Genomic DNA, 27,320 nt, shown 5'->3' with positions numbered 1-27,320 from the left:
GACTTCACTTATCCATAAATCTCATTGAGAAAAAAACAAATTTAAGTGGATATAAGATAAGGATAGGAGTGAAAATAAGTCAGACTTCAATAGGCCAATTTGACCTTTGTTAAAAGTTTAAGCTTGAGCCGACTCTATTTTCTGTCATATGCTTTTAGAGATCTAACCTATTTAAAAGTTAACTTTACTGTAAGCCCGTTTAAAAGTCTATAATATCATAAGGCCTATAAAAATACTAATAAGCTCAGCGGCCTAAGTAGGCCTGTCAAAAGTCCTATTAGTTATTACATTTTTTTATATTATTATGTGTAATATAATAAAAAAAATTGCTTTTCTCTATATTGGAACATTTTGCCATTCTCGCAAAATTTTTGGTTGGACAAGGAAAACATCTATCAATTATTCTTTGCAACGATTTCAGTCCTGATGCTTGCAATAGCCAACAGGAGATATACAATCTTGTTCTTCTTTTTGATTTTTTTTTTGTGTGGGGTTTTGTTATTGATACCGTGAACGCAAAATTAGGCCTGAGTTTTTATTTAAAAATGAAAAGAAAAAAATCATTATTTATAATGAATAAAGAAAAATAAGAGGAAAGAGGGAGAAAAATGTCTGATTTGAAAATTATTTGCATTTTTTTTCCTTTTTTCACTAATGATTACAGAAGTATTAGTTACTTTTCACTCTTTTTTTACAAAGATACAAAGGTATTACTTACTAACAAAAGTATTACTTAATAAAATAGTATTTTATAATTAGAATGAATATCAAGAAATATAATAAAAAACACTTTCTCATAAATAAAGTGTCCCAAAGTGTTACATGGATGACAATAACTTTTGAAAGCAAGCCGCCAACTTCATTTACTTAATCCTTTACCCCATTCAATGAAAAGGAAGAAAATGGGGGAGGGAGAATTTGACTAACTAAAACATGTCAAACTCTTCACAATCTTGTGAATCGATGGCATTCTTCATGGATTGAAGACTAGTTCCAAAATCACAAAATTTGAGGAGCTTGGGTGGTGGTGCACAACGTATAAGAGCCCAATTGAGGCCTTCAAAGAAGGAATGCTGCCTTATCTCAGTAGCACCTTTTACAAAACCTAATCGACTTTTAGGGTCTTTTATCAACAATCGTTTGATCAAATCTCTTGCTCGAAAACTCACTATAGGAGTATCTGGGAACTTAAGGCTCTGTGACACAACATTGGCTAATGTATCTTCATATGATGGGCCCTTGAATGGAGTTATACCATATATAAGTTCAAACAATAGTATACCAAAAGTCCACCAATCTACAGCACTCCCATGACCCTCACCTTTTATGATTTCCGGAGCAAGGTATTCATAGGTTCCAACAAACGAGTTTGATCGAGCATTGATAGGCTCCACTATAAGCTGTGGCAGTGGACCAACCTGACCACTTATTTCAGCCTTAGTTTTTTGAGGCTTTGCTCCACCTGATAATAAAATAGGAGTACAGGAGACATGCCAATTTGGTTGAAGACAGAAAGGGTGCATGCAGATAGCCTTTAAACAAGAACTAGACATCTTTGTTGGATCCACACTTGGTGAAGGTGACTTGACCAACACTGGATTAACCCAACATCTGAGTGACAAGTCAAAATCCGTAAGCATAATGTGGCCATCTTCTCGTACCATAATATTTTCTGGCTTCAAGTCTCTATATACAACTCCTAGCATGTGCAAATACTCCAGGGCAAGGAGAACTTCAGCAACATAAAACCTGCATGAATTAAGTTTAGAATATGTGTGGAATAGTAATTATGACAACATCACATATGGTAGAATGTTAGAAAGTTGTCTCCACGTGACAATGACATCGGTTTGTCATGCATGAAGCAAACAAAACATTGCACTTGAACAAACACACTTCAATACCACATTTAAAGGACATCTACAGGGTGTTTACATTATACTATCGATCATACCTTGTAAACTCACGTAAGTCAATTTTTCTGTCAAAGCATGCTTATCGTAGCATCTAGGCAAGCTACAGGTTAATCACAACAATTTTAAACATCATCGTGTGACTTATTTCTCCTCGTTGATTGTTATGTTTGTCATTCCATTTTAACACTAAATCATCCTACTAATATACTTGGTACTACTTATGTGTGTTAATGTGTTTCTTTTATTTTCATTAATTAATACTACCTACATGCTATACCTCAGGTTTGTTGTTGAGTGAATAAAATACCAAGCACAAAGATATGCAAAAAAATTAGAAGGGAAAGTTAAACAAACAATATGAAAATTGGACCTCCCAGAACACAAAGTTTTGGTCAAATAAAATACAAAAAAGAAGAGATTAGTTTTTTTTTTTGACCCAGAGCGTATCCCTTAGTTGGAAGCCAAAGGACTAATCCCTTAAGGTATTACGATGTATATAAGGAACTTACCTCTCTCAATAGATTTTTTTCATGTTTTATTTAAAGGTATGAGATCAAACCCTTAAGTATATGCTTAAGGAATAAGGAGTAAGATTATTTGTTAACCATGTCATTACCATGTTAGTGGAGAGACTAGTTTAATGGAAATGAAGAAGAAAGAGTGGAAGCGTGGCACCTGGTTGCATGTTCTGAGAAACTCTTAGATGGTTGCCTTTGGCGTAGCACATGCAAATCTCCACCGGGACAATACTCCATAACCAAGCAAGAGAGCTTATCCGTTGTAAAATGGGCATAAAGTGTAGGAAGAAACGGATGATCTAGCATTTGCAATATTTCTCTTTCAATTTGAGCCCTCGATGTTTTCTTCTGGTTTACTAAAATGTCATTCTCCATCACTTTTACTGCAAAAAGGCTACTCGTACCAATTAGTTGAGCAAGATAAACAATTCCAATGTCCCCACGACCAAGTCTTTTGAGGACCTTGAAGTTCCTCCAACTTAAATGACCATGTTGCTGCTCAATAACATGAACTGCTTCCCACCTTGCGTGCTTTGACATGTGAGGCCTGTGCCCGTTGTAACTGGAACCACTTAGATTTTTCTCCTTACTGATACTACGATAATCACTAGTGCTACTTTTGGGACTTTGTGAGAGTTCACCCTTCTCTTTTGATCTTGATTTCTCATCAAATTTTGTCACTAGAAACCTAGTTCTCTTTTTGTCAGTCAAACAGAAACCATGTTTGCTTGAATCCATGCTAGCATTAACTGAGTAAACTTCAATGCTATGGTTTGAATGTTTGAATGACAACTTCCTTTTTTCTTTCATTTCATTCTTTGAATCAGAGTTATCAGTCACCTTGTTCAAATTACTTGTACAGAAAGCCAAATCATTGCCAATGTTTCTGGTACATAGATTGGAGCAGCTCGACGAAGAACATAAATCTTGCTTCACTTTATTTTTATGAAAGTTCTTGTCCCTAAATATTGGCTTTGCGAAAGATGTAATACTACTTGTGGGTTTCTCCACCCCATTACCTGTGCCAGAACTAGGTGGAGAATTTAAGTTTGCTTCCATTCCCTTATTTGGCATTGAAGAACCGAGAGAATCTTTTCTGGAGGAATCACAAAACGTTTTAAGTCTAATATCTAGCTCCAACACTTCATTACTAGAATAGGCAACAACAGATGTTGAATTTGCTAGTACATGTTGTTCAAGCCTCGTGACTAGCTTTTCACCCTGAACTTCTGATGCAAGAGGGCCAATTTGGTTTTGATATGATGATCTGGTTGACATTGGTTTTGGGTTTGTTGCATTAACAAAAGAAGGAGAGTGATGAGCACTTGAATTTGATATCTCATTATTGTCATTGCATCCTAATTCATTAGAAGGTCTAGATATTCCAACCTTTGATACTCTTGACGAAGTGGATGGCTTTGATAATCGCTTCAATGCAGCCATTTTTGATGCATGTGAGATGCACAACCCTCTAAATGCCTGCTTTAAACTTACAGGTTCTGAGAGGCCAATTCCTGATGTCTGAGATGAAGTGATTTTTATAGGCTTTTTAAGAGCACTCTTTTGTGAATCAGGTGTATTAAGAGCTCTAGCTGAATTTTCAATATCAATAGCCTGCAAAAGACGATTGATATCATCCTCTATAGAATACTTTTTGCCTGATTTGTGGGCACAACTACTCTCAGGCTTTTCATCTATTTTGAACTTACAAATGATCTCTTCTCTTGCTTCTACTATCTCACATGTATTGGCATTGAATGAGTAATCTATATCCATATTTGCTACCAGGAAACTTGATGTCAGCCCGATTCTAAAGATGAGTCACAGAGAGAAAACAACATGCAAATTGCAAACCACACTGGCCATCCTCCACATCTCTCTTCAATCATACACTCATACTTCTCTTAAGAATTGATCTCTTCACTTGAATCCCTTTATTGAATACAAAATGAAGCATTCAAACTTGACCTAGCCTAGTGTGATTAGGGATAAGATGTTTAATTGATTTGGTGACGAGGTGATATCAAAGCCAAAGGAAAGAAATGATGAAAACAAACTTACCATACATTTGAATTAGAGTTACAATTCAAAAGCATTCTTGGTCTTAAAGCCTGATGAGATAAATTCATGATTAAGTAACCAGACAAAGATTAGAGAAGAAAAGAAAAGAAAGATGAAAACAAAAAAATAATCAATAAAAAGGTGTCTTGGATCATAATAAATTTCAAGCTTGAAAATAAAAGACGAGAAAAACATCCTAACCCTTTTTTTTTTTTATAAAAAAAAGAGCTTTAAGTGACAAAACTGCCAGCCCAAAATCAATCTAGAGTAACAACGGCAACAGGAAAATTGAGAACAAAATGAAGCCAAGAATTTGGACAGCAAAGAGTGATGAAGTTTGGCAAAGTCAGAGAGGATTGAAACATTACCTGAAACAAAATGAAAAGCGCAGGCAGGACAAAGGTGGGAGGGAGAAAGCAAAAGGCTTGGGTGAGAGAGAGGAAGGTGGAGGTGGTTGAAGTGCAGTGAATGAGGAAAGAGATTTGATTTGAAATGAAGAGAGGAGCGTAAAGAGAGAGGATGAACCTGTTATTGTTGAATAGAACTGAACTAGATAATGGTGATGATAAATAATGAGGGAAGAGTGTGTGTAACTGTAACGGCGGAAAATTCATGTGCATGTGTTTATTATGCAGCAGCAGTACAAAGTAGAATTACAAAGTTGAAATTTCAAACTGACACGTCATTCCTATCCTTTGAAATTATGTTTTCATCAAAATCTGGTATAGTATAGATGAACTTTGATCCTTCCTCAGCCCTCAGATATCAGATAACTCCAGAATTGCCTATAAGGTTGGCTCCGTTACTAATGGATCTCTTTCGCAAATGTACTGCTCATCTTCAACGAAAATAAATTATATTTATTATCATGGTCAAAATTATTGACTTGTTTCACGCACCGATTTATCAATTCTGTTGGTGGCATGTGAAATTATCATTCGCAGCAGCTATAAAATTCTCGTCCCCTTCAGAAAGTGTTCTTGTTCAAGCTCATTAATCGTTAGTACTTATTAGCAGATGAAAAACGCAAAGGACATGTGACATAAAGCTTCTGCAACGCACGATAAATAAGCAACATTTATAGCCATAAGTTGCGACTTCCGACTTTTGCAATCACAAAGCTTCAAAATCCACGCAATGATGCCCACCCAGAGAAGAAAAGAAAAACCCGATGCTTTTACTTATCTGTGTAATAATGATGCTTTATGAGCAAATTAATTTACTTGATCCATTGATAAGAAATTCAATCGTCTAAAAAAAATAATGATTCAATTTTTGGGTGATGTGAGAATCTTTGTTAACCAGTAATTCATAAATATTTCTATAAGAATTCATCGAGTCAAAAGATTTATGTTGACCTTGATGAACTCAGAGATTAACTCACATAAATTTTCTCTAAAAAAACAAAATTTATAAATAAAATTTCATATTATATGACAATATTGGTATCATATTATAATATATTCATAGTATAAATATTATTTTATTTTATTATTCAATTATATTGTGACATTATTGATTTTATAATAATTACTTTATATTTTATGAATAAATTTTATAATAATTTTTAATTGATTCACAGTATAAAATTAGAAATGAATCTGATTTCTTGGTACCAGATCGATCCCAGGTCTCTTGTGAGTAGTAATATTCTATTTTGATGTAACAATATTGACATTTAACTCCTAACTAATATGTGATCTATTTATAAGTGTATTAAAAAAATTTATTTATAAGTGTATGATAATGTTTTTTTTTAAAAAAAAAATAAGATACCCCTAAAGTCAAAAGTCATAAGATTAATCTATGAGAAAGTAGAGTATTAATTAAAAGACAACTTCTTTCCCTATAAATGTTCTATTCAGATAATAAAAAAATCAAATCCTATCATATACTAGAACCAAATTACAAATCATTTGAGTTACACGTCCTTATCCAGCGGGATCAGGTGTATGTTAATGTTTTATTACGGATGTTAACTTTGGTTAACGCTTAAAGTTTTGGACTAACCTAATATTTGAGCCCAAAAGTGTCACTATACGAATGGATTTTAAGCTCAATATGCAACAAGTTGCATTGTGTACTAGTACACCATTTTTTTCATGATATATATCGTAAATGTCACCTTTTAAAGTATGGTTGCAATATTAATAGGGTTGGATTTAGTAGAAGAGGTTAATCTCCTATAACATAACATAGTGAACCATAATTTGAATTTTTGTTAGAAGAAATATTCACATTTAATGAGTGATCGTATTTTAAATAGGATTATCTCCTAAGTAGGAGACTAAGAGACCAAAAAATAATTACGGTTGCAATTAGGTTTACGTAGTAGTGAAATTGTTAAAAAAATAATCAGAAAAAGGAACGGTCAAAACAGATATTACACAACAAACCCTGGAGAATCCCCATACTGCTCACTCGTGAATAGAAAATATGGGAGGATCAGGTGGAGGGTTGGCTCAGAAGGATGAAGGTGTAATGGTGCATCAACTGAAATCTTACTCAAGTGATTATTAATATTTTCCCACTATGTTTTTCAATTCACCCTTAACTTGGTTTTGAATAAAAAAAATGTTAATTCTTTAATTAGTATCTTTAAAACATTGATTAGATTAGTAAAGATAAAAGATGAGTATGATTAGTCAATAGTAACACCAAATGTAAGATACTACTATATTTTTATTTCCCGCTGGGTAAATAGTACGTAGTACTACAATTCAAAGCGGCAAAGGCCTGCACGCATGCATACGCATATTCTGTTGTGTTTGATTTCACACGGCATATATGTAGAGATAATGGCATAATGGGTGTCACCAGTTTCGGAGTATCCAACAAATACCGTGTTGTCTTGTTTTTCCCTTTCTTGTTCTATACCTACTCTGCCGTCCCTTTAGGCCCTTAAAAATTATCATGTTTTCATACTTTGCTTCTTTTAAGTCTAAATTATTATCTCCACCATGAGGTCTGCTGGAGCAAATACCCCAACTCAGAAGGTTAATTAATACCTCTCATGATTTTCTTTAAGCATTTAAATATCATTCAGAGTTACTACAAACATCTTATGCTCTACTAGTATTTTTTTGATATGAACAGATGTCAATTGTTAGTTTTATTAGAATTTTAGTGAAAAATATTCGGATGTACAATCTCTTTTTCTTTTCTTCCTTCAACTATTAAGCTAACTTTATAACTCTTATGGTCTACTAATATGTTAAATTTAGTTTCAGTATGCAACTAGGCCAATTTCAAGCTGCTATTATTTTCATTCTTTATTTTCTAGTTCAAATATGATTTCTTTTAATCAATTTGAATGTAATAAATTAGTGAATTGTTAGTTTCAGTATTTCCCTAGTTTACTATTCTGATTCCTTTTCCTCCCTTACATGCAGGAACCATACATTCGTACTAGAGAGAATCCATACTTCGATGGCCTTCTAAGATCTGATGGTCAGATTCCCTTGAAGTCTCAATTAGAATTTACGTGTGAGTCGTAGTCCAAAAATAAGAAAAAATGTATGTTCTGAGTTAAGTTTGAGTGGACTATTTGTGTAAAAAAATTTAACACTTAATATTCACGACTCATAAAAATAAGAAACAATTTAACATTTTTATTCTTCTTTATCTTGTTCTTAACTTTCTAATTTTGTAAGACTTGTTTTCTAATCAATACCTTACCAAAAAAGATTTGTTTTCTAATGTTCCCTCAAGTCCAACCGACTTGGCTCAGTTGAGTCTTGTGTTCAATTTCTAAATTGTACATGTACTTCAAGTTTGGCCTCACAAGTCACAAGTTTTTCTATCATTCATTTTTATTTGAATTCCTTTTCCCCTGGTTTGGAGACTTCAAATAATTTGTTTCTATTTTTTAAACCTTTTTGTCCTATTTTGTGCCTGGGCTTTTCCCATCTCGTTTTTGGGGGGCCTTCAAGTTTTTTCTCAGAAATGGGCGAGTCCTTGGCCAAGAAAGATGAAGAATATGTGTTAATGTGCTTAGCTTGAATTGAATGTCATATTTGTAAAAAAATACCTGGACGCCCTGGATTCATAATTTCTTATAAGGCAACCAAGCTAATAATGTTTCGTATAATAATATATGTATCAGATATTGGTGAAACCAGACCCAAAAACTTTGTCTCAGATATCTCTGAAGAGGTTATGGAGTTGTCACCGGAGAATTCAGCAGTCTCAGGATTGAACTCTAAATCTTCTGAACATTCTTCGTCTGAGAAGTGGTTAAAAACCAGCAAAATTGCTCCATTTATACAACTGGATATTCTATCCGAGCTGATTGAACCGGATAATCCAAAACATCATCATCTTGGATATGGCCAAAGCCCCCGGACTCCTGAACAATCACCTGCAATACACAATACAGAAAAGACATATACTGTCATTAGAAGAAAAGAAAAGCTATCAAGTATTCTACTTCCACTATCTGCAGCTTCATACTATATTGGAGTATCACCAGAAATGGAAATTGTTGAATCATGTGAAAGCATTGACAAGCTAAATGCATTTTTGAAAGCAAGAAAGGATGATGTCAATGCTGGTGTACCTGGGAAATTCTTACATGCTGTTATGGGTTCAGATGGTGCTGGTAATTTCTTCTTCTTAGCTTCTGTGGTATCTAACTCAAAATCTTAACATACATTGAAATCCATTGAACATGAATCCATGATGTTAGAATGTGATAGGTTTATGTTGATTTCTCATTTTCGTGTGTGGGAGGACAAGTCTAGTTCCAAAAATTTTCTTCTGGGGCTAGATCATTTGATAGCCTTTGTTAGTTTGCATTTATTACCTCCTTTCTGATGCAAATGTAAAAACAAAAGTTTCCAAATAAAAGTTTTGAAGGTCGAAAACCATTCTAGTACATTCATTTAATAGCTTATGCTTAATTAGGACAATTAGTTCTTGCATGCTAGCAAAGCTTATATGATCAAGTGATTTTTACAAATTTCAAGTCCAAAGGACTCTTGCATGAGGCTGCATGTTAAATTATAAAACCATTGGAATGATTCCACCCAATAGGATTAGGCGCCAAGCTTAACGACAGTTGGTCCAAGAGATTTTTCTAATAACCATTGTTTTCTCTAAGGATATATTCTAAAGGTCATCTTTGATTCACATTTTTAACTAACTGTTCACAGACGTGGGAACTGTGGCTTCAACCATCATGTATTCCTTCTACCTACATGTAACTTCAGAAAGCAATCAATTCTGCACAGTTCCAATTATTAACATTAACCGGGCAAATCTTGGCTCACATGTTGAACTCAAGTGGCTGCTTGATTCGTGTCATATTGATCAGTCATCCTTAATTTTTGCAGATGAGGTTAGTTTGACTGACTGTTCTAAAATTTATAATTTGAAAAGAAGTTCTGGTTTACATCCAAATAGGGCCGCTAATTACTTGAAACCTATTCATCTTAGTTTCTTGAAGGGTATAGAAGTTGATGCAGTATATGAAAGTATTTTATGGCAAAATAATGAAAAAAATCTAGATTGACATCCAAAGATCATCACATTTAGCGCAAAGTGATCGATATCTACAGGATTTGGACAAACAGTTATAATGTATTTGTTATTGATGGATTGACAAGTGCATTAATGTGTAAACGAAAGTTTGAGTGTGAGTCTAGAAATTTTGTTTGTATCTAGGTAGATGAACATATAATTATCAAGCAATAATTAAATTGGTTTAAAAGATTGTGAAAATAGTAAAATAAATTGATATTAAATTAAATTAAAATAAATAAAAGCTAAAAAAACAAAATTAAATGAATTAGTTAAACAGACAAGATGAGAGAAGTCAATGTTAGAAGCAAAAGTTAATTGAAAATGTTGGAGGCTTAACCTATCGGAGCTACTTTTGATGTAATGTTAAATGTTTTTTATTCTATTTAACATTATTTCAATTATCACTTATATCTACTCATATACTCTAACCATAATCACTTAAGTGAAAAAACCTAATTTAGGAGGTAAAATAATTCAATTACATTAAGAATACAAATGTATAACAGGTTGAATAAAATTATTCTATCCCTAGAGATAAATTATTTAAATACTCTTTTCCAATTCTATTAGAGAATAACACTTTATGTCACCCCTAAAACTTACTTACCATGCATATGAGCGATCAAATAAAATTAAGCACAAAAAAGGATGAAAAAATAATAATATTAAATAGATAGAAAAAGTAATTACACCAAGAGCAGTTGGTTATTAAGCTCCTAACAAAAGAGATTTTAGACTCTCATTGTCATGAGATGCTTTACAATTATAAGAGGGTAATAAATAGTAAATGGGACAATTGAGAAAGGGAATGGAGAGCAAGAATGACTCGTAATGATTGTTTTTCATGCTTCTAGCATTTTCCTTTTGTAAGAAATTGTATTATCTTAAATACTCTTTGTGTAGGTGTGTGTTTTTTCTCCTTCTCCTCTTTATCTTTTTATAATTATAGTTCAACTTAGATTTCACGTAACCTTCGCGTTAAGCGCAACTGACGCGCTTAGCTAGTATGATGGTCATCTCTATTGAGCGCGTAACTTGAGTTAAGCGTGCCTTCAAGTATCATACTTCTCCATACTTCTTGGCGCTAAGCATGTTTTGCTCGCTGAGCGCCTGAGCGAGTAGCTTCAAATGTTCAATTTGCTTTCTCAGGCTTTAGTTTATTTTTCTACAATAATTATTCATCAAGCATTATAAATTCACAAACTTAAATACTTTTTGCACAAAAACTTAAATGCTGTTAAAATTTCAATTATTCACATAAAAATGAAGAAAAATAAAATAAAAATTAACAATTTCTATATGATTTAATTCCAAAATATACCTATACATAACACTTATCATTGGAAATTTTTAGATGTGGGGGAGGGGTTTGTCTGTGTCAAAAAAAAGTGTGACAAAGTTATAAATATTCCTTTTACAAAATTAAGTACTAACTGAAAAATTAGAACAAACTGCTGCACAATGTATTTGTGTAGAACAGGATTATTACTTTGAATTTTCGTAGCCATCTCTTTCATAAAAGTAATATTTTTCACTAGAAGTAAAATAAATAAGTAAAGTCATACAAGACATTGGCAGTATGATGGTACTGCTCACCAACATATTACTGGCGTTTCGGAACATTTGTAGGAAGATTGAATAAAATCATATCGAGGTAATTAGGCCATGCGCCTCCTTGACAAACCTTATCCTCACAATAACATTTAGTTTGTGTCCACTCTAGATGAATGCTTACTTTAACATGCATTTTTGCGTCTTGAATAAATTGCAAACAGATTGATCTCTCATACTATGATATATTTGGAAGTCTTAAGATCGTACTGTTGAAGGGAAGCAGGATTTCCAGTAAGCAAGAGGTAACAAATTACGCATTGGACTACACACTGCTCACAGCTCAGCTGTCGTTAAAATTGTAGAAAATGATGGAGATTTTGTTTTTTGAAAGCAGAAATTAAAGCAGGCTGTGGTTGAAATTTTTCACTGCAGAAAGGTTAATTTACTGCACCTAGTTTGTTCATTTTATAAGCGGCTTTCTTATTCTAAGTATTTCAGAACTAATGCATACCATCGACATCCTAACTCTTCTTTCTCAGGGAGAGACAATATATCCATGGGTTAAAACTGTCACAACAACAGAAGAGGTAGGCCTTAAATTTCCAAAACAATCTCTATGATCTCTCTCTCTATAAGTACATATTTGGTTTTCATGGTTTACTTAAATTTTAGTTTTGATCTTTATATTTTAAAAGTTTAACTTATGGTCTTTATGATTTTGCAAATTTACATTTTGATAATTTGATCTTTATAATTTTATTCTTAGTTTTGATCCTTATAGTTTTATCTTGTTGTTCTTTTTTTAGGTTTTGGTCCCTCTAGTATACCATACACTGGTTCAAATGGTTACACACTTACACCTTGCAAGTCACGGTGTTCTGACATATTACTAGTAATAGGACTAATACCAAACTTTTTAAAACTATTAGAGACCAAAAATTTAACTTTTGAAGAACAGAGACCAAAATCAACATCGAAGTAAACTATGGGGAGAAAAAAATGAATTTAAGCCTTTAAAGAAGTCCTTGTGTAGTCTTATGTGTATTTACTGTGATTTGGATCAGACAAGTTCATGATATATCATTTTACCTCAATATGCTGTATTCGGAGTCCCCCATTTAGCTCAATTGGAATGAAGAATGAATTCACTCTGTTATGCTGAAGATATGATTCCTTCAGTTTTAGAGATTGATATTAGGGAAAAAATATGTTTATAATTCTGTACTAAGGTTTTATACAGAATTGTATGAATCTTACAAATAAATGGTGCTACCTAGAAATGCTCTCATGCATGTTATATACTCTCTCATCATCTTTGGCTATGAAGTATGAACACATATGAACGAGGGGTAGCCAAAGATCTTTGTTTTATCATATGAACTGATGTAAAGTTATCTAGAAGAATAATATTTTTTCTGCCATTGTTATACATTACAAGGAGTCAGTTGATATTTAACCACTTAACCATGGCTACAGGAAAGCTCTTGTTGCACCGCCATAGCAGACAAATTTGCGACGTATTCGCCTGAAATTTTGGCTAGCAAATCATTCAGCAAACTTCTGGTACTTCAAACTTCAAGCTCTAAATTTTGAATTATCTCTTTTTTCTTTAACTTAAATGTAAATTTCTTTCGACAAGTATCTATCGATAAGCCCTCCACGTTATTTAGATTTTGCACTGGACTAGAAACTCAGAAATGTCACACAAAATTTGAACCCTTTACAATGACACTACATTTCCTGTTAGATGGAGAGGGTACGAGAAAATTTTCCATAAACAGTACTTGTTTGAAGTTTTCACCGTCTGGTCCAACTTGTTACTGTAGAAAATTAAATCCCCTGACAATGATTTTGCTATGTAGGCTCTCTTGCCCTTGTGGTGTATAATTCATCTTTTCTTCTGATATCTTAATGTGATTTCTAAGATTGTGGAAACTTATTTTTTTTGGAAAGAAGAAAAAAAAGAGAAAAGAAGGTTCATTGCAATTATAAGAGAGTTATTAACTACTGATTCCAGGCTTGCTAGCATGATTCTTGGCGATTTTAGTTCGATTTACTGTAGTTTTTTTGTTTTGATTGGGCGTTCTGTCCCTCATGTCTACCCAAAACTAAAATAAACTTTTGTCTAATCTTTTATGCTTGCAGCTAGCTGGCATTCTTTTGGATACTGCGAATCTAAGGGACCCTCGTTGCTCCTCTAAAGATAAGTACATGGCTTCATTATTGATCAATGGTGCTGGTCGTTATGGATGCAATGGTCTTTACCAATTATGTATGTCCCACACCATTTTTTTATCAATTTAGTTTTGTAGCACATGCAAATTTTGATGAAGGATTGATTAAATGTGATTGCTGTTGAGCTCTTTTCTTTTTTAAAAGTTTGCAATGATTAGATAGATGCTGCAAACATACACATACCGGTTATATATAGCTATGATTCACAAGTCTGTTAGGAAACCAACAGATTTGAACTTGAACTATATATACGTGCTATTGCATTTTTTGCATCTGATATTTGTAAACTTGGTTTAGTTATGAAACTCTTTCATATGTGTGATTTTCAGTGAGGTACAAAATGCATGACCTTTCCTCCCTCCAAGTAGCAGATATCTTGCGAAAGGATTTTAAAAAGTGGACAGGACAAGGTATTGACTTTTACATTTTTATAAAGGTGAATTTGGCCTATCATTTCATTTCACAAATGACAATATATACATATCACATTCCCTCTCTAAGTGGTACTGCATGCTGACTGTCGGCAGAGTAGATCGAACTATTGTTCTAATAAACTACTACAATATAAAGTTTCAGTTTAAGAAGAAGAATTAATAATATTTGATTGTATCTCATGTGAAAATTGGTCAAGGTTATTGTGGTCTTGAATCATGTAATATTTTCTTGCTTATAAGTCACTTTTTACAAAAAATATTTTTTCAAATTTGTAGCTAGCAGTCCTTTCACTTTAAAGGCATCTCGCTTGTGGTCTTTATCCTCAAATAATTCCTATGGATCTCAAAATTCTTATGAACTGTACTTATTACTAAGTGAAATAACATCAGCTGGTTTGTGATAAAAAAAAAAAAACTAAGTGATTTTTTTTATTAAGTAAATATAAGGCTTTGATGTTTTTTTTAAAGTTTATAAACGAGTATCAACTAGAGGTGTTTTTTATTAGGTTATATTAAAAAAAAGTCATTGATCTATCATAAAATACATTGATTCAGTTTGAATAAGTTTTTTTTTAATAAAAAATATAACATATATAATGTTAATGCTATAATAATTGCATAGTATAATTAACTGGAGAATACATATGGTAAGGTATTTTCATTTTATTAATGTTTAATTTGCACACTTTTTTATATTTTATGAATGTGGGACACTATATTAATAAAATTTATTTATTTGAGGGGGGTAATAAACCAGAAAGTGCAGATTCAAGGTCAGTGCAAATTGGCATGAGTTGTATCGGAATTTCAATCGGACAGCTTCTTTCTCACGCAGAAAATCTAGCTCAAGAAATAACACGCTTCCAGTGTACGCGACTCTGACATAAAATCTCCGTTATTGAACTAATTAAGAGTTTCCATTTGGTTTTGGAAATATAATATCTTTTTTTTTTAATGTGATAAATATCTCATTGTTGATAATTATATGCATTTCTTACTTTCAACCCCTTTTATTATTATTGTGCTTCAGTATCTGAGAAACTTCGAGCACTTATTGTCGTTTCGGGGTATTATAACGATGAAAAGAACTTCAAGGTTTGTTTCTACTTTCCATACTAATCAAACTCCAAATTAAGTCAAAACATTAAGAATCATTGCATCTTATATTTTATTAGTGTTTCTTCGATGATTACATCTATGGCTGTACAAAAACGAACTAAATTGATTTCGAATTGTTTTGACTTATTTGATTTTATATTCAAATAGTTAAACTGATTTAAATATAAAATTGAAATGATTTTAAAAAATTATTTTTGAACTGAATTAATTTTTAACCCATTTTAAATTAATTTTAAGAGTCAAACTAATTTTAAATTGATTTTTAAATTAATTTTTGAACTACTTTTTTTAAATAAAAAATATTTAAATAAAAATCAGTTCGATTAATTGAACTGATTTTATAAAAACAATTCAATTAATCAAATTAATTTTATAAACTAGTGCACTAATTTTTTCTTGAACTAATTAAAAAAAAATCAATTCAATTTAGGTTCGATTTCAATCTAATTTTTTTAACACCCCTAATTACATCATATGTATGAGGAAGCTAAATAATGTAAACAAATGCGTACTACTACTACTAGGTGAAAGATTATTTACTTGGCTTTAAGTATGTAGAGTGAATTATTAGTGTTGAAGTATAGGTAACATGTTTTGAGTAATGATATCAACTTTCAATAAAAAGGTAGCATACGGCATGCTCCCAATGTTATTGTAACATTGTGGGATTTAGCAGAGAGGTTCAGATATTTGTAACCTTATCCATGTGATCAAATAAGTTTTTATCATGGCATTTTATCTGGCCAAAATTTGATTATACTATTTTTGTTTCTCAATGACATAAATTAATTTAGGTTAAGCATGTATACTTATTTTGATTAGTACTAAATTTTACGATGGTTTTTTCAGCTAATATGTTTGTCTTTGTTGTACCTTTTCATAACATAGTCTGATAATACATAATTATATTTTTGGGGGAAGAATCCATAACTAATTTAGCTTCGATATGTAATTATCTTGCTTAGTACGAAATTTTATCAACGACGTTTTCTACTAATTAAAATTAGCTTTACTATTGCAGTCCTCCTCTTAATGTATCACTTGATGTTTAATTTTGGCTTATTCGTGCGATACAAACTGAACATAATTTCTATAAATATGTTTGTTTAGAGAGAAGTTTTAATATCTACGGAATCTGCAAAGCTATTGGAGAGTTTGCTCTTCTTCTTCGATTTCAATGCTTCCCGGCTGCCACTCAAGAGCTTACACTTTCCAGGTTGGTTTTAGCTTTTCACTCATAAAAGGCTTAATTGTATTTTATTCTTTTATGAAATAATTTTAAGATGAAGGACTGTTATTTGATAAATTGCCGATTCGAGCCCACATTCATAAATGTTTTTTTATTTATTTATTAGGATTGCAAGCTTTTCTTATCTTGAATTGAGGCATTATTTCTTTATCTTAAAATTTTATTAACAAAAAATAATTTCGTTTCTTTAGAAAATCTTTAATTTAATCTTCCAAAGTTGCAGGGGCATTATATTAACCTCTAAAAAATTGAATATAGTCATCAAAATAGTTTTTAAAAGTTTTTTAAGCAGTTATCATTAACTTAGTATTTTAAAAAAATTGTCATCAATTTAATATGGTAATGGTAATATTTTTTTTTAGAAAAAGAAGATGAATATAATAGTTTAATTTTTCAAAAGATCGACTAATTTAGTAACTAATATTTTTGAAGGATTGACATTATGAATAAGTATGCGTATAGTTTTGTGGTTTATCTTCTTGAATATACAGTCCATATATCAATGTAGTCGATGGGTATAGTGTAGCTCACAATATTTTACTGAGAATGGCTGTGTTTTCTTATTACATAAAATGTTAGTAGGTACAATGCATGCATAGATGCTACTAATTTGCGTCATGTTGTGGCAGGTCTGAAAAATGGGATGAAAGCGTATGAGATCGATAAGATTACATCAAGGAAAATAGTAGAGCATCTCATAGAAGAGTTCGTTGGGATACCAAAAGCCTAATAGGTTTATACCAAAATAAATGAAATGTCTACGTTACTATTTTATTTATATATAAATTGTAAACAGAGAGTAAAACAACTTATTTATGGGATTGGGATTCTGTGAACGGCTTTTTTTGGTGGCTACAAACAACCTGCAGCCGCTCACTGCCACGGTCTTTTACTTGCAATCATTACACAAAAAGAGACAAAAACAAAATACTCACGAAATTATACAATAAATAAGAGATCAGGAAGACCACTGCACTCATACTATTGTTGAGTGTTGAGCATAAACTTATGCAGAGCCACACCAGTCCAATTTTTAATATCCAAGACTGTTTCTATTTTCCTCAATAATATCTTTGATATAATTTTAGAGGAAAATTAGTTTTTTGTTAAAAAATATATGTTTACACGTCTTTTTTTTTGTTTGTAAAATGATATTTTTGTTTTCTTACTTTCAAGAAATATTCTGTCCAAAAATGAACAAGATTTTTCACCTTCTTATCCAAATTCTCGTCAAAATAAAAATACTCACGGGTGTCCATAGATGACAAAAGTAAAGGGGGACGTACGTACTATATTTTTTTTTGAGAAAGAGTGAAATTAGAAACTAAACCACGTGGATGAAACATCTATATGCTAACAACAGAATAGCAATGAAATAAGGAACAATGTCAAAAATTGTAAAACTAACTTCAGACAGTGTTTTGCTAAAATATCAGCAACTTTGATTTGCTTTCCTGAAGAGTAGTAGTAGACAGTTTATTATCAACTGATTTAGTTTATTTACTTTATATAAGCAGAATTTACGCAAGTAATTTTATTTGAATAAGGTAAATGTTTCTGGAAAGTGTTCTGTATACGTGGAAGATGGATCAGTATTGATTGAGTAATGTAGGAATTGATTCGTGAAATGAAAAAGAGAAAGAGTGAGAAATGGTTGATGGGGGAAATAAGTGGATAGTAAAATGGGTGTACTTGTGTGTGCTTTATAGTGGTCCAAACATCCACTACTAGCGGTGGAACATGTTGAGATAAGTCTGGGAAGGAAGAATAGCACCTTCTAATGCTAATCTCTAAAGGCATTTTTGCCCCACACCAAACCTCAATCACTGGTTCAATCCTTGACATTATGCAATAGTGTCAAATTTAAGCTATCCCTTCTTACCTTTTACTCTTTTGGCATATTTCAATTTCAAGGCAACGTTAAATGTTTCTGGAAAGTGTTCTGTTTCTGTCTCTGTCTCAGTTTCTCACACCCACGCCACCATCTGCTAGTGCTCACTCTCTCTAGTCTCTTGCATATCTGGACCACTACCAATTTCCTCTTTCAACTTCCTTATTTTTCCTTTACAAACTTCCAACGTAATACCTATGGCAGTGCCAATTCCAGTTTGTTCTCAGCTCCGTGTCCATGCATTTCCCTACTAAAAAAAAAACAAAACAAAACTCTCGTTCTATCAAATTCTCACTAGGCACAAACAAGGCTCTGTTTACCTCTTATTTTTGGAGTAAAGACGCTACAGAGATCCATCATAGTTGCTATTCGTCCACTCAAAATCAGGTATCAGATCCTTTTTTCCACGCAGGTTTAATCCTTGCCAATGAAATGAAAATTCTATTTCTTCCAATTTCTTATTCTGTTATTTTGTTTTGAGTTTGGAAATAATGATGGAAAAAGAAGACCAGAAGGGTCTTTCTTCAGGTTGAAGTTTTAACAATTTTAACTTGTGATTGATAAACTACTTTTCCAAGTATTACCTTGTGATTGATTAGCTATTCCCAAAATAATATAAAAAAGGTTTCAATTTCATTCTGATGTTCAGGGCAGGGTTGTTAGTAATAGTATCTCATGATTAAAAAAGAAGAAGTATACTTGGCCATGATTATATTATGTGTTTTGCTTTCAGAGCAAATTAGATTGCAACCTCTTTTGTGCCAAAGATGTGAATGAGTGACTTCAAAGCATTATCTCTTCCTTCAATTCTTTGATTAGAATCATAGTAATGACAGCGCAATAATTCTCCACAGATAGAAACAAAATTGACATTCCAACATCACCTCTTTTTGTTCTCTGACATCACCATGTTGCTTTTCCTTTGCATTATTTATTAATCTATAGTTTGTTTATAATTTAATGTCAGTGCATGATTTTGTTCCCTCATCAATGTTTCCAGGATGGTCCCTGCAATAATGGTTTATTGATCACCCAAGTTCGAATATCATCCACCTTGCTGGCATTCCAATGATTCTATTTCTCTTCTGAACTGACTGACAACTTTGTCCCTGAATCTTATCCTAATGGCCAAGAGTCCCCGTCTCTTTCACTTTTTCCAGTTCTTGGCAATGCTGTTACTCACTTCCTACTCTATTTTTCCACCTTGTGTGTCTCTGACGTTGGAAACCCAAGCTCTTCTTCAGTTCAAGAATCATTTGAAGGATTCCTCGAATTCATTGGCTTCATGGAATGAATCAGACTCTCCATGCAAGTTTTATGGAATTACATGTGATCCGGTTTCTGGAAGAGTCACAGAAATCTCACTGGACAATAAGTCCCTCTCTGGTGACATTTTCCCATCCCTCTCGATTCTGCAGAGCCTGCAAGTTCTGTCACTCCCATCCAATTTAATTTCTGGAAAGCTTCCATCAGAAATAAGCAGGTGTACCAGCCTGAGAGTGTTGAATCTAACAGGAAATCAATTGGTTGGAGCAATCCCAGACTTGTCTGGGCTGAGAAGCCTGCAGGTTCTTGACCTTTCAGCAAACTACTTTTCTGGCAGCATCCCCAGCTCGGTGGGGAATCTAACTGGACTGGTTTCACTGGGTCTTGGGGAAAATGAATACAATGAGGGTGAGATTCCAGGGACTCTTGGAAATCTCAAGAACTTGGCCTGGCTCTATCTTGGTGGCTCCCACTTGATAGGAGACATTCCAGAATCACTATATGAAATGAAGGCATTGGAGACACTGGATATTTCGAGAAACAAGATCTCTGGCAGACTCTCCAGATCAATTTCCAAGTTAGAGAATCTTTACAAGATTGAGCTCTTCTCCAATAATTTGACAGGAGAGATACCAGCCGAGCTAGCAAACCTCACCAATCTGCAGGAGATTGACCTTTCTGCCAACAATATGTATGGTAGGTTGCCAGAGGAAATTGGTAACATGAAGAACTTGGTTGTTTTTCAACTATATGAAAACAACTTTTCTGGAGAACTTCCTGCTGGATTTGCAGATATGCGTCATCTCATTGGATTCTCAATTTATAGAAACAGCTTCACTGGGACGATTCCGGGAAATTTTGGCAGGTTTTCACCACTTGAAAGTATTGACATATCTGAGAATCAATTTTCAGGTGATTTCCCAAAGTTCTTGTGTGAAAACAGGAAGTTGAGGTTTTTGCTTGCATTGCAAAACAATTTCTCTGGGACTTTTCCGGAGTCTTATGTTACATGTAAATCTCTGAAGAGGTTTAGGATTAGTATGAACCGATTATCTGGGAAAATTCCAGACGAGGTTTGGGCAATTCCATATGTAGAAATAATTGATTTGGCCTATAATGATTTCACTGGTGAGGTACCTTCAGAAATCGGGTTGTCTACTAGCTTAAGTCATATAGTTTTGACAAAGAACAGGTTTTCAGGTAAGCTCCCATCAGAGCTTGGCAAGCTGGTGAACTTGGAGAAGCTTTACTTGAGCAACAATAATTTCTCTGGTGAAATACCACCTGAAATTGGATCTCTGAAGCAGTTATCTTCTTTGCATCTAGAAGAGAATTCTTTAACTGGATCAATACCTGCAGAACTGGGTCATTGTGCAATGCTGGTGGACTTGAATCTTGCTTGGAATTCTCTATCTGGAAATATCCCCCAGTCAGTTTCACTTATGAGCTCATTGAACTCTCTTAACATATCTGGGAACAAACTTTCAGGTTCTATTCCAGAAAATTTAGAAGCAATAAAGTTAAGCTCAGTGGATTTTTCTGAAAACCAGCTTTCTGGAAGAATCCCATCTGGTCTTTTTATTGTTGGAGGAGAGAAAGCTTTTCTTGGAAACAAGGGGCTGTGTGTTGAGGGAAACCTAAAACCTTCCATGAATTCTGATTTGAAGATTTGTGCCAAAAATCATGGTCAGCCAAGTGTCTCTGCTGATAAATTTGTCTTGTTCTTTTTCATTGCTTCTATTTTTGTTGTTATTTTGGCGGGGTTGGTGTTTTTGAGTTGTAGAAGCCTCAAGCATGACGCCGAGAAAAACTTGCAAGGTCAAAAGGAAGTCAGTCAAAAATGGAAACTTGCATCTTTCCATCAAGTAGATATTGATGCCGATGAAATATGTAAATTGGATGAAGATAATTTGATAGGTAGTGGTGGTACAGGAAAGGTTTATCGAGTGGAGTTGAGGAAAAATGGAGCCATGGTGGCTGTCAAGCAACTAGGGAAAGTAGATGGTGTGAAAATTTTAGCTGCAGAGATGGAGATTTTGGGGAAAATTAGGCATAGAAACATACTTAAACTCTATGCTTCTTTACTTAAAGGAGGATCCAACCTTTTAGTGTTTGAGTACATGCCAAATGGTAATCTTTTTCAAGCTCTTCACAGACAGATAAAAGATGGGAAGCCAAACTTGGATTGGAACCAGAGGTATAAAATTGCTCTGGGAGCTGGGAAAGGAATTGCCTATTTACACCATGACTGTAACCCACCAGTTATTCACAGGGATATAAAATCCAGCAACATTTTGCTTGATGAGGATTATGAGTCAAAAATTGCTGATTTTGGTATTGCAAGGTTTGCAGAAAAATCTGATAAGCAGTTGGGTTATAGCTGTCTAGCGGGCACACTTGGTTATATTGCTCCAGGTAAGTTTGCAAATGGTGTTTATGTTTCAGAAGCATCTCATGATCATGTTTGTCACTATTCAGAAGCACCTCAATATATTTGTGATATGTGAATTGTGAAATATACTATACAATCTGCTGAGTACATTTTTATTTATTTATATTTATTGTGTATGTAGAATTTTTAATTGCCTTCCAAATTTACTTTAGGATGCTACCTTGAAATGTGTACTTGTTGTTATCAATGAATGGTTACCAAGATTGGTTGATGAGGTGAATTTCTGTTGTTGAAGAAAGCCCGTTGAGTAAAAATATTGTGTCAGTTTCAATCATATTTCAGTCCTTATGTCTCTTGAGATTAGCACAGCGGTTATAGTTCTGTTTTAATTTTTACAAACAAATTACCTGGTCTTAATAGTTCCCTACACAGATAATGTGAAATCTCGAGTGTGTCTTTTTGTAGCATATGCTCCCTATTTATGTATGATCGAATGTGTAATAATAGGATATGGTTGGTTAATTTATATATTGCTCTCTTCCATGCAGAACTTGCTTATGCCACTGACATCACGGAAAAGAGTGATGTTTATAGCTTTGGAGTGGTGCTATTAGAATTAGTGTCTGGCAGAGAACCCATTGAAGAGGAATATGGAGAGGCGAAGGATATTGTTTATTGGGTGTTGAGTAATCTCAATGACCGTGAAAGTATTCTCAACATTCTTGATGAAAGGGTGACATCCGAGTCTGTTGAAGATATGATCAAAGTGTTGAAGATTGCTATTAAGTGCACCACTAAGCTTCCATCGTTGCGCCCCACCATGAGAGAGGTTGTTAAGATGCTAATTGATGCCGAACCTTGCGCATTCAAATCTCCAAACAAAGACACAAAGGCCCTTCTCTAGTACTGGTAGTGGCCAGTGGGTTTCTTTTCTTTTCAAACACTTGCTCAACTATATTTACTATTTCCCAATTGAGAAGCACTGCACTTTCGTAACCTAGCCGACATTTATATCATAATTATGCCCTCCTAAATTGTTGTCTTTTGCTCGTCTATTGCTTTGCGTGTTTAGGTATCTTGAATATTATATTGTCCAAGCTCTTTTCACCTTTTTCTTTTTATTTGTTTTTTGAAGCTGACTATTTATTCAAATCATTCACTCGAGTTTCCCTTCTTATTTGTTTCGTTGTATGTTTTTAAAATTTCAATTTTTTTAACTCCAAAGTTTTGACCCACTTTACACCATAGGTTCCAATTGTTGGTACAAGGTTTTGTGAATAAAGATCTGAAGTTTGAAACTTAATCATTTTGCTTTTGTTTCCCATTTCTTCTACCAAATGGGTTTCTTTTGTCACGCGTAGTTGTTAAAATAAATGGAAACAGTCTAGAGACATACGCCACACGGGTTTGTGAAGATTGAAGTTGAAAAGCACATATATATTTTATTGATTTGTTAGAGATCTTAAGACTATGCTACTAGTCTCCTATTTGAAAAATTTCCGTCTATTTGGTTTTGTCTCGGGAAGAGAGAAAAGAAACGTTGACCTAGTGGCGAGTAGTAGTTAAAAAAAGAAAAAGAAAAGGAGAGTTGTGAACCGTGTTGGTTTTGCTTAAAATGCACTGATTCAACATGGTGTATATTTTTTTTTCCTTGCTGGTTGGTGCAAGAATCAAATTTATGATAATACACTTATTGGAGTCATCCATTACAAAATAAAACAAAAATTGGACCGGGTTAGTATAATTGACTCGTCTGGTGACGTCGAAATTAGATTTTTTTTTTTTAAAAAAAAAAGGTGGAGAAATGTACAAAAGTTGACAATTTCTTTTGAGAATCCATTCAAGGGAGCGAAAGATGAGCTATTGTGAAGAAATAGAATCGGTGGTGGACCTAGAGAGTATTGGCTTGGCTAAACATGCAGCCAATGCTCTTTCCAAGTTATTTACAACTTGAGACATAGTTGGTCTATCTCGACCTTCAAGCCTAACACAATCAGCAGCCAAATAACCGACGTAGGCCACTGCCTCTATCTCAAAGGGCGTGGGTGGGGCCACTCTTCTGTCCAACACTCTGTGAATCTCATCTTGGAAAATGAATGGCACCACAAAATCAACAACATTTCGTGGCACCCCATTCTCGTTTTTATGGATGGCCTTGTAGCCGGAGAGCAACTCAAGCAAAACCACCCCAAAGCTGTAGACGTCACTCTTGGGGGTCAAATGTTGAAGCCTATAGTATTCAGGGTCCATGTAGCCAACAGTGCCAGCGGCCAGAAGTGAAAGGTGGGCATCCTCATCTTCAGGGTCAGGGCCCATGAGAGAGAGTCCAAAATCAGACACTTTTGCTGTCCACTTGGCATCCAATAATATGTTGGCAGACTTAATGTCACGGTGAATGATTGGTGGAGTGGCGTATTGGTGCAAGTACTCTATGCCCCTTGCAGCATCTAGAGCCACCTTGATTCTCACTGCCCATGACATGAGAGCTGAACTTTGGAGCTTGTGGAGATGATCACTCAGGCTCCCATTGTCCATGTAATCGTACACCAAAATGCGTTCTTTGCTGTCTTCATAGAACCCCAACAACCGGACCAGGTTCTTGTGGTGGAGTCTTGAGAGTGATTCCAGCTCGTTCACAAAGGCATTGTCTTTGTCCACTTGCCCTTGCCCACCCAAAACTGTGTAGGTTGAGGATGAGGCTTCGGCTCTTTTTATAGCAACCTCCTTGCCGTCCTCCAGGGTGGAATGGTACACTGCACCGAAGCTACCAAGCCCAATTCTCTTGTCCTCACAGAAATTGTTGGTGACTTGAAGCAGTGTCTCCAGGGAGAACTCCTCCAAAGGGCTCCCATTTCCCATGCTTATGGCGTGGCTCAAGCGCTTCTGAAGAACACGAGATCCATCCTGTGCCTGTGGATCGTCATCCAAGCGGCCAGAGTCATGGACGCGGCTTCCTCTGCGTTTGGAGTTGCAGTACCTGTTAAGGAAGAAGGCCGTGACTAGCAATAGAGAACTGCATCCCACACAACCAACCACCAGAAACGCCACCATTTGGCTGCTCCAACCACCACTTTGGTTCGATGGAGGCGAGGGAGATTGAACCACTCTGGGGGAACAGGGTTGACAAATGACTCCTCCAGGAGAGTTACATAGTTTGGCTGAATTTGACTGGGGCCCACACGGGCACTCGTTCCGACAAGGTCCTGGGAGGACGTCGTCAAACACCTTGTTGTTTGACTCAAATATTTTGGAACCCCAACAGAGCAAGGAATAGTCAGAAGACAAGACTCCGCAGAAAACGGTTCGCTTTGCCACAATTGATTCGAAGTAAGTGTCTTGCAATCTGCGTGGCATGCTGAAATTATTGGACCCCCAACACACAACTCTTCTGTCGTCCCCAAGTGCACAGCTTCGCTTCTCTCCCAACGCCAGAGAAATGAAGCTCCCAGCTTGCGGTGGTTTCTGACCCTCCTCCATGTCTCCCCAACAATGCAAGCTACCATCACCAGATATGACACAGGCATGCCTAAACCCAGCTGCGATATAACTGTAATTCCCACCAGGCGCAGGGGCATCAACCACAACTCTTACCCTACTCCCATTACCCCTTCCTCTTTCCCTGCAATTAACGTCCCCTCTCTCTGATAAGCCACACACGAAATTCTCTCCAACTGCAACGCTTGACATGGGCATGGACATGCTTGAATTGAACCCATGCCATTGCCAACACTCCAGCTCAAGGCTATTGTTCTTATTTCCTTTTCTTACAAGACCGCAAACGTGAGAGTTGCCACTGTCGATATCTTCCACGATGGGTCCACGGTAGATGCGTTTGTACGGAACATTGTATGTAGCATTGGCAGAGAATCTCCAACAGCCCATGACGGAGATGGAAGAAGACAACGGTCCTAAAGCACACACGAACCCGTTGCCGCCCACAATCTGAGAGTAAGAAACATTGGGATTGACATCAAGTGTAATAGCCTGAGCCTGAGGGAAGCTGGTACAGTTGAGATTTGATTGTCCTTGTTGGTTTGGATGTTGCAGGACACAGATAAGTGTTTGGTTGGAATTGGAAGTTTCAGAGATGGAAACAGTGGTGGAAAGTGTGTTTATGGCTCGAAGACAAAAAAGGAAAACAAAGAGGTGATTAATGAGAAAAGGTGCCATGGAATTGGGAATGAATGAAAGGATTCAATAATTTCATGGTGTGACTACTGATTCATTAGAGAAGAGACTGAAGAGGTTTTATCTTATGCAAAAAATAAATAAAGGCAATACGCGGTTTCACAACAGTGACGCTATCGTTGCTATTGCTATGACCAGCCTAGGCAAGACCAAGTCTAATTATCTACGTACTCTGACTCGGTCATTTCACTCGCTAAAAAAATTGCCCCATAAGAAACATCCATTTTAAAATTCTACCATGATGCATGCGCTGGAATGTCATTTTTTCTCCACGCTATGTTGATCATAAGCATAACAGCAATTTCATAGTGCATCACCTTTTTGTTATATTAATTTATTATAATATTTAAAATAAATAATATATGTACTGAGAATACTTTTTTATACAATCATTTAATTACACAAATTTTACTAACAACTTAACAAAAGGCTAAGAAATCTCCTCCAATCTTGATCATTATTCATAAATCTTAAAGCATAATAATACTATAAGCTGTCATTGATGTCAGATTCGCACAGTCCCAATGTCATAATAATACTACGGCCCAAGCTGATTTGGTGAGTACGATGCTATTCACTTCCATAGCTCTAAGATGTACGAATCACTAATATCATTGACCTTCCAACTTCGATTGCCCAAACCAAACTTACATTGGAATGGGAGTCAACAAAGCTAACATGAATGCACAGTAGTGACTAGTGATTATAAAGATTATTAAAAAGGTTTGTTAAGAAGATATAGAATTATTCAATATGTAAATCCTGATTATATAGAGACCTACAACAGACACCAGAAAGTCAAAGATTTATCAGCAATGCAATCCATCAAGATCAATTGTTCAATTTAAAATTTGTTATAATAACTTAAAAAAGTTGGTAGGAGATAACATTTTGGTAAGTTTTCAATTTAAAAATGCCTAACTGCTCTAACCTCACCCTTCAATATTCTCTTCAGCAATATTCGCAGTTAATTT

At 34.6% G+C, this 27,320-nt stretch overlaps 4 protein-coding genes across 7 annotated transcripts; 2 read left to right on the top strand and 2 right to left on the bottom strand.

The window, feature by feature from the left end:
• Nucleotides 1–692: 692 nt before the first annotated feature.
• Nucleotides 693–5,004, bottom strand: LOC100802592 (serine/threonine-protein kinase D6PKL1). 2 transcript variants are annotated; one of them, XM_006591886.4, is made up of 4 exons: nucleotides 4,864–5,004; nucleotides 4,496–4,545; nucleotides 2,592–4,407; nucleotides 693–1,749 (listed from the first exon to the last, which is right to left on the bottom strand). In XM_006591886.4, the coding sequence occupies exons 3-4, from the start codon at nucleotides 4,208–4,210 to the stop codon at nucleotides 927–929; spliced, it is 2,442 nt and encodes an 813-aa protein (XP_006591949.1). In that variant the 5' UTR covers nucleotides 4,211–4,407; nucleotides 4,496–4,545; nucleotides 4,864–5,004; the 3' UTR covers nucleotides 693–926. The 2 variants fall into 2 exon arrangements, with proteins under 2 accessions (XP_006591949.1, XP_040863216.1); XM_041007282.1 differs by having other exon boundaries at nucleotides 2,592–4,986.
• Nucleotides 5,005–7,332: 2,328 nt separating this feature from the next.
• LOC100802064 (exopolyphosphatase PRUNE1) lies at nucleotides 7,333–17,619 on the top strand. Of its 2 annotated transcripts, none has more exons than XM_006591885.4 (14): nucleotides 7,333–7,491; nucleotides 7,888–7,945; nucleotides 8,601–9,095; nucleotides 9,649–9,833; nucleotides 11,794–11,874; nucleotides 11,967–12,008; nucleotides 12,112–12,159; nucleotides 13,049–13,135; nucleotides 13,718–13,844; nucleotides 14,137–14,217; nucleotides 14,999–15,109; nucleotides 15,272–15,336; nucleotides 16,471–16,576; nucleotides 17,239–17,619. In XM_006591885.4, exons 1-14 carry the CDS (start codon nucleotides 7,456–7,458, stop codon nucleotides 17,337–17,339), a joined length of 1,623 nt encoding a protein of 540 aa, XP_006591948.1. In that variant the 5' UTR covers nucleotides 7,333–7,455; the 3' UTR covers nucleotides 17,340–17,619. The 2 variants fall into 2 exon arrangements, with proteins under 2 accessions (XP_006591948.1, XP_006591947.1); XM_006591884.4 differs by having other exon boundaries at nucleotides 7,888–7,981.
• Nucleotides 17,620–17,991: 372 nt separating this feature from the next.
• On the top strand, nucleotides 17,992–23,192 carry LOC100789704 (receptor-like protein kinase HSL1-like). Of its 2 annotated transcripts, XM_006591805.4 has the most exons (3): nucleotides 17,992–18,887; nucleotides 19,501–22,181; nucleotides 22,707–23,192. In XM_006591805.4, exons 2-3 carry the CDS (start codon nucleotides 19,625–19,627, stop codon nucleotides 23,060–23,062), a joined length of 2,913 nt encoding a protein of 970 aa, XP_006591868.1. In that variant the 5' UTR covers nucleotides 17,992–18,887; nucleotides 19,501–19,624; the 3' UTR covers nucleotides 23,063–23,192. The 2 variants fall into 2 exon arrangements, with proteins under 2 accessions (XP_006591868.1, NP_001241340.1); NM_001254411.1 differs by lacking the exon at nucleotides 17,992–18,887 and having other exon boundaries at nucleotides 19,670–22,181; nucleotides 22,707–23,062.
• A 701-nt stretch (nucleotides 23,193–23,893) lies between these two features.
• Nucleotides 23,894–26,377, bottom strand: LOC100305418 (cytokinin-regulated kinase). The gene has a single exon (NM_001248176.2). The coding sequence runs from the start codon at nucleotides 26,326–26,328 to the stop codon at nucleotides 24,019–24,021; it is 2,310 nt and encodes a 769-aa protein (NP_001235105.1). The 5' UTR covers nucleotides 26,329–26,377; the 3' UTR covers nucleotides 23,894–24,018.
• Nucleotides 26,378–27,320: the final 943 nt, after the last annotated feature.

Source organism: Glycine max, chromosome 12, assembly GCF_000004515.6.
Source record: "Glycine max cultivar Williams 82 chromosome 12, Glycine_max_v4.0, whole genome shotgun sequence".
Classification (NCBI taxonomy): Eukaryota; Viridiplantae; Streptophyta; class Magnoliopsida; order Fabales; family Fabaceae; genus Glycine; species Glycine max.
The sequence above is the reverse complement of the archived record's forward strand: the minus strand, read 5'-3'. Positions and strand labels throughout refer to the sequence as shown.

Bases quoted from the DNA above. Each gene is read 5' to 3' on its own strand.
- LOC100802592 (XM_006591886.4), bottom strand. From the start codon at position 4,210: ATGGATATAGATTACTCATTCAATGCCAATACATGTGAGATAGTAGAA. The intron at 1,750-2,591 runs GTGCCACGCTTC...TAATTCATGCAG, and splicing joins TTCTCAGAACATGCAACCAG to GTTTTATGTTGCTGAAGTTC.
- LOC100802064 (XM_006591884.4), top strand. From the start codon at position 7,456: ATGAGGTCTGCTGGAGCAAATACCCCAACTCAGAAG. The intron at 9,096-9,648 runs GTAATTTCTTCT...AACTGTTCACAG, and splicing joins TATGGGTTCAGATGGTGCTG to ACGTGGGAACTGTGGCTTCA. The intron at 12,009-12,111 runs GTTAATTTACTG...CTTCTTTCTCAG, and splicing joins AAATTTTTCACTGCAGAAAG to GGAGAGACAATATATCCATG.
- LOC100789704 (XM_006591805.4), top strand. From the start codon at position 19,625: ATGGCCAAGAGTCCCCGTCTCTTTCACTTTTTCCAGTTCTTGGCAATG. The intron at 22,182-22,706 runs GTAAGTTTGCAA...TCTTCCATGCAG, and splicing joins ACTTGGTTATATTGCTCCAG to AACTTGCTTATGCCACTGAC.
- LOC100305418 (NM_001248176.2), bottom strand. From the start codon at position 26,328: ATGGCACCTTTTCTCATTAATCACCTCTTTGTTTTCCTTTTTTGTCTT.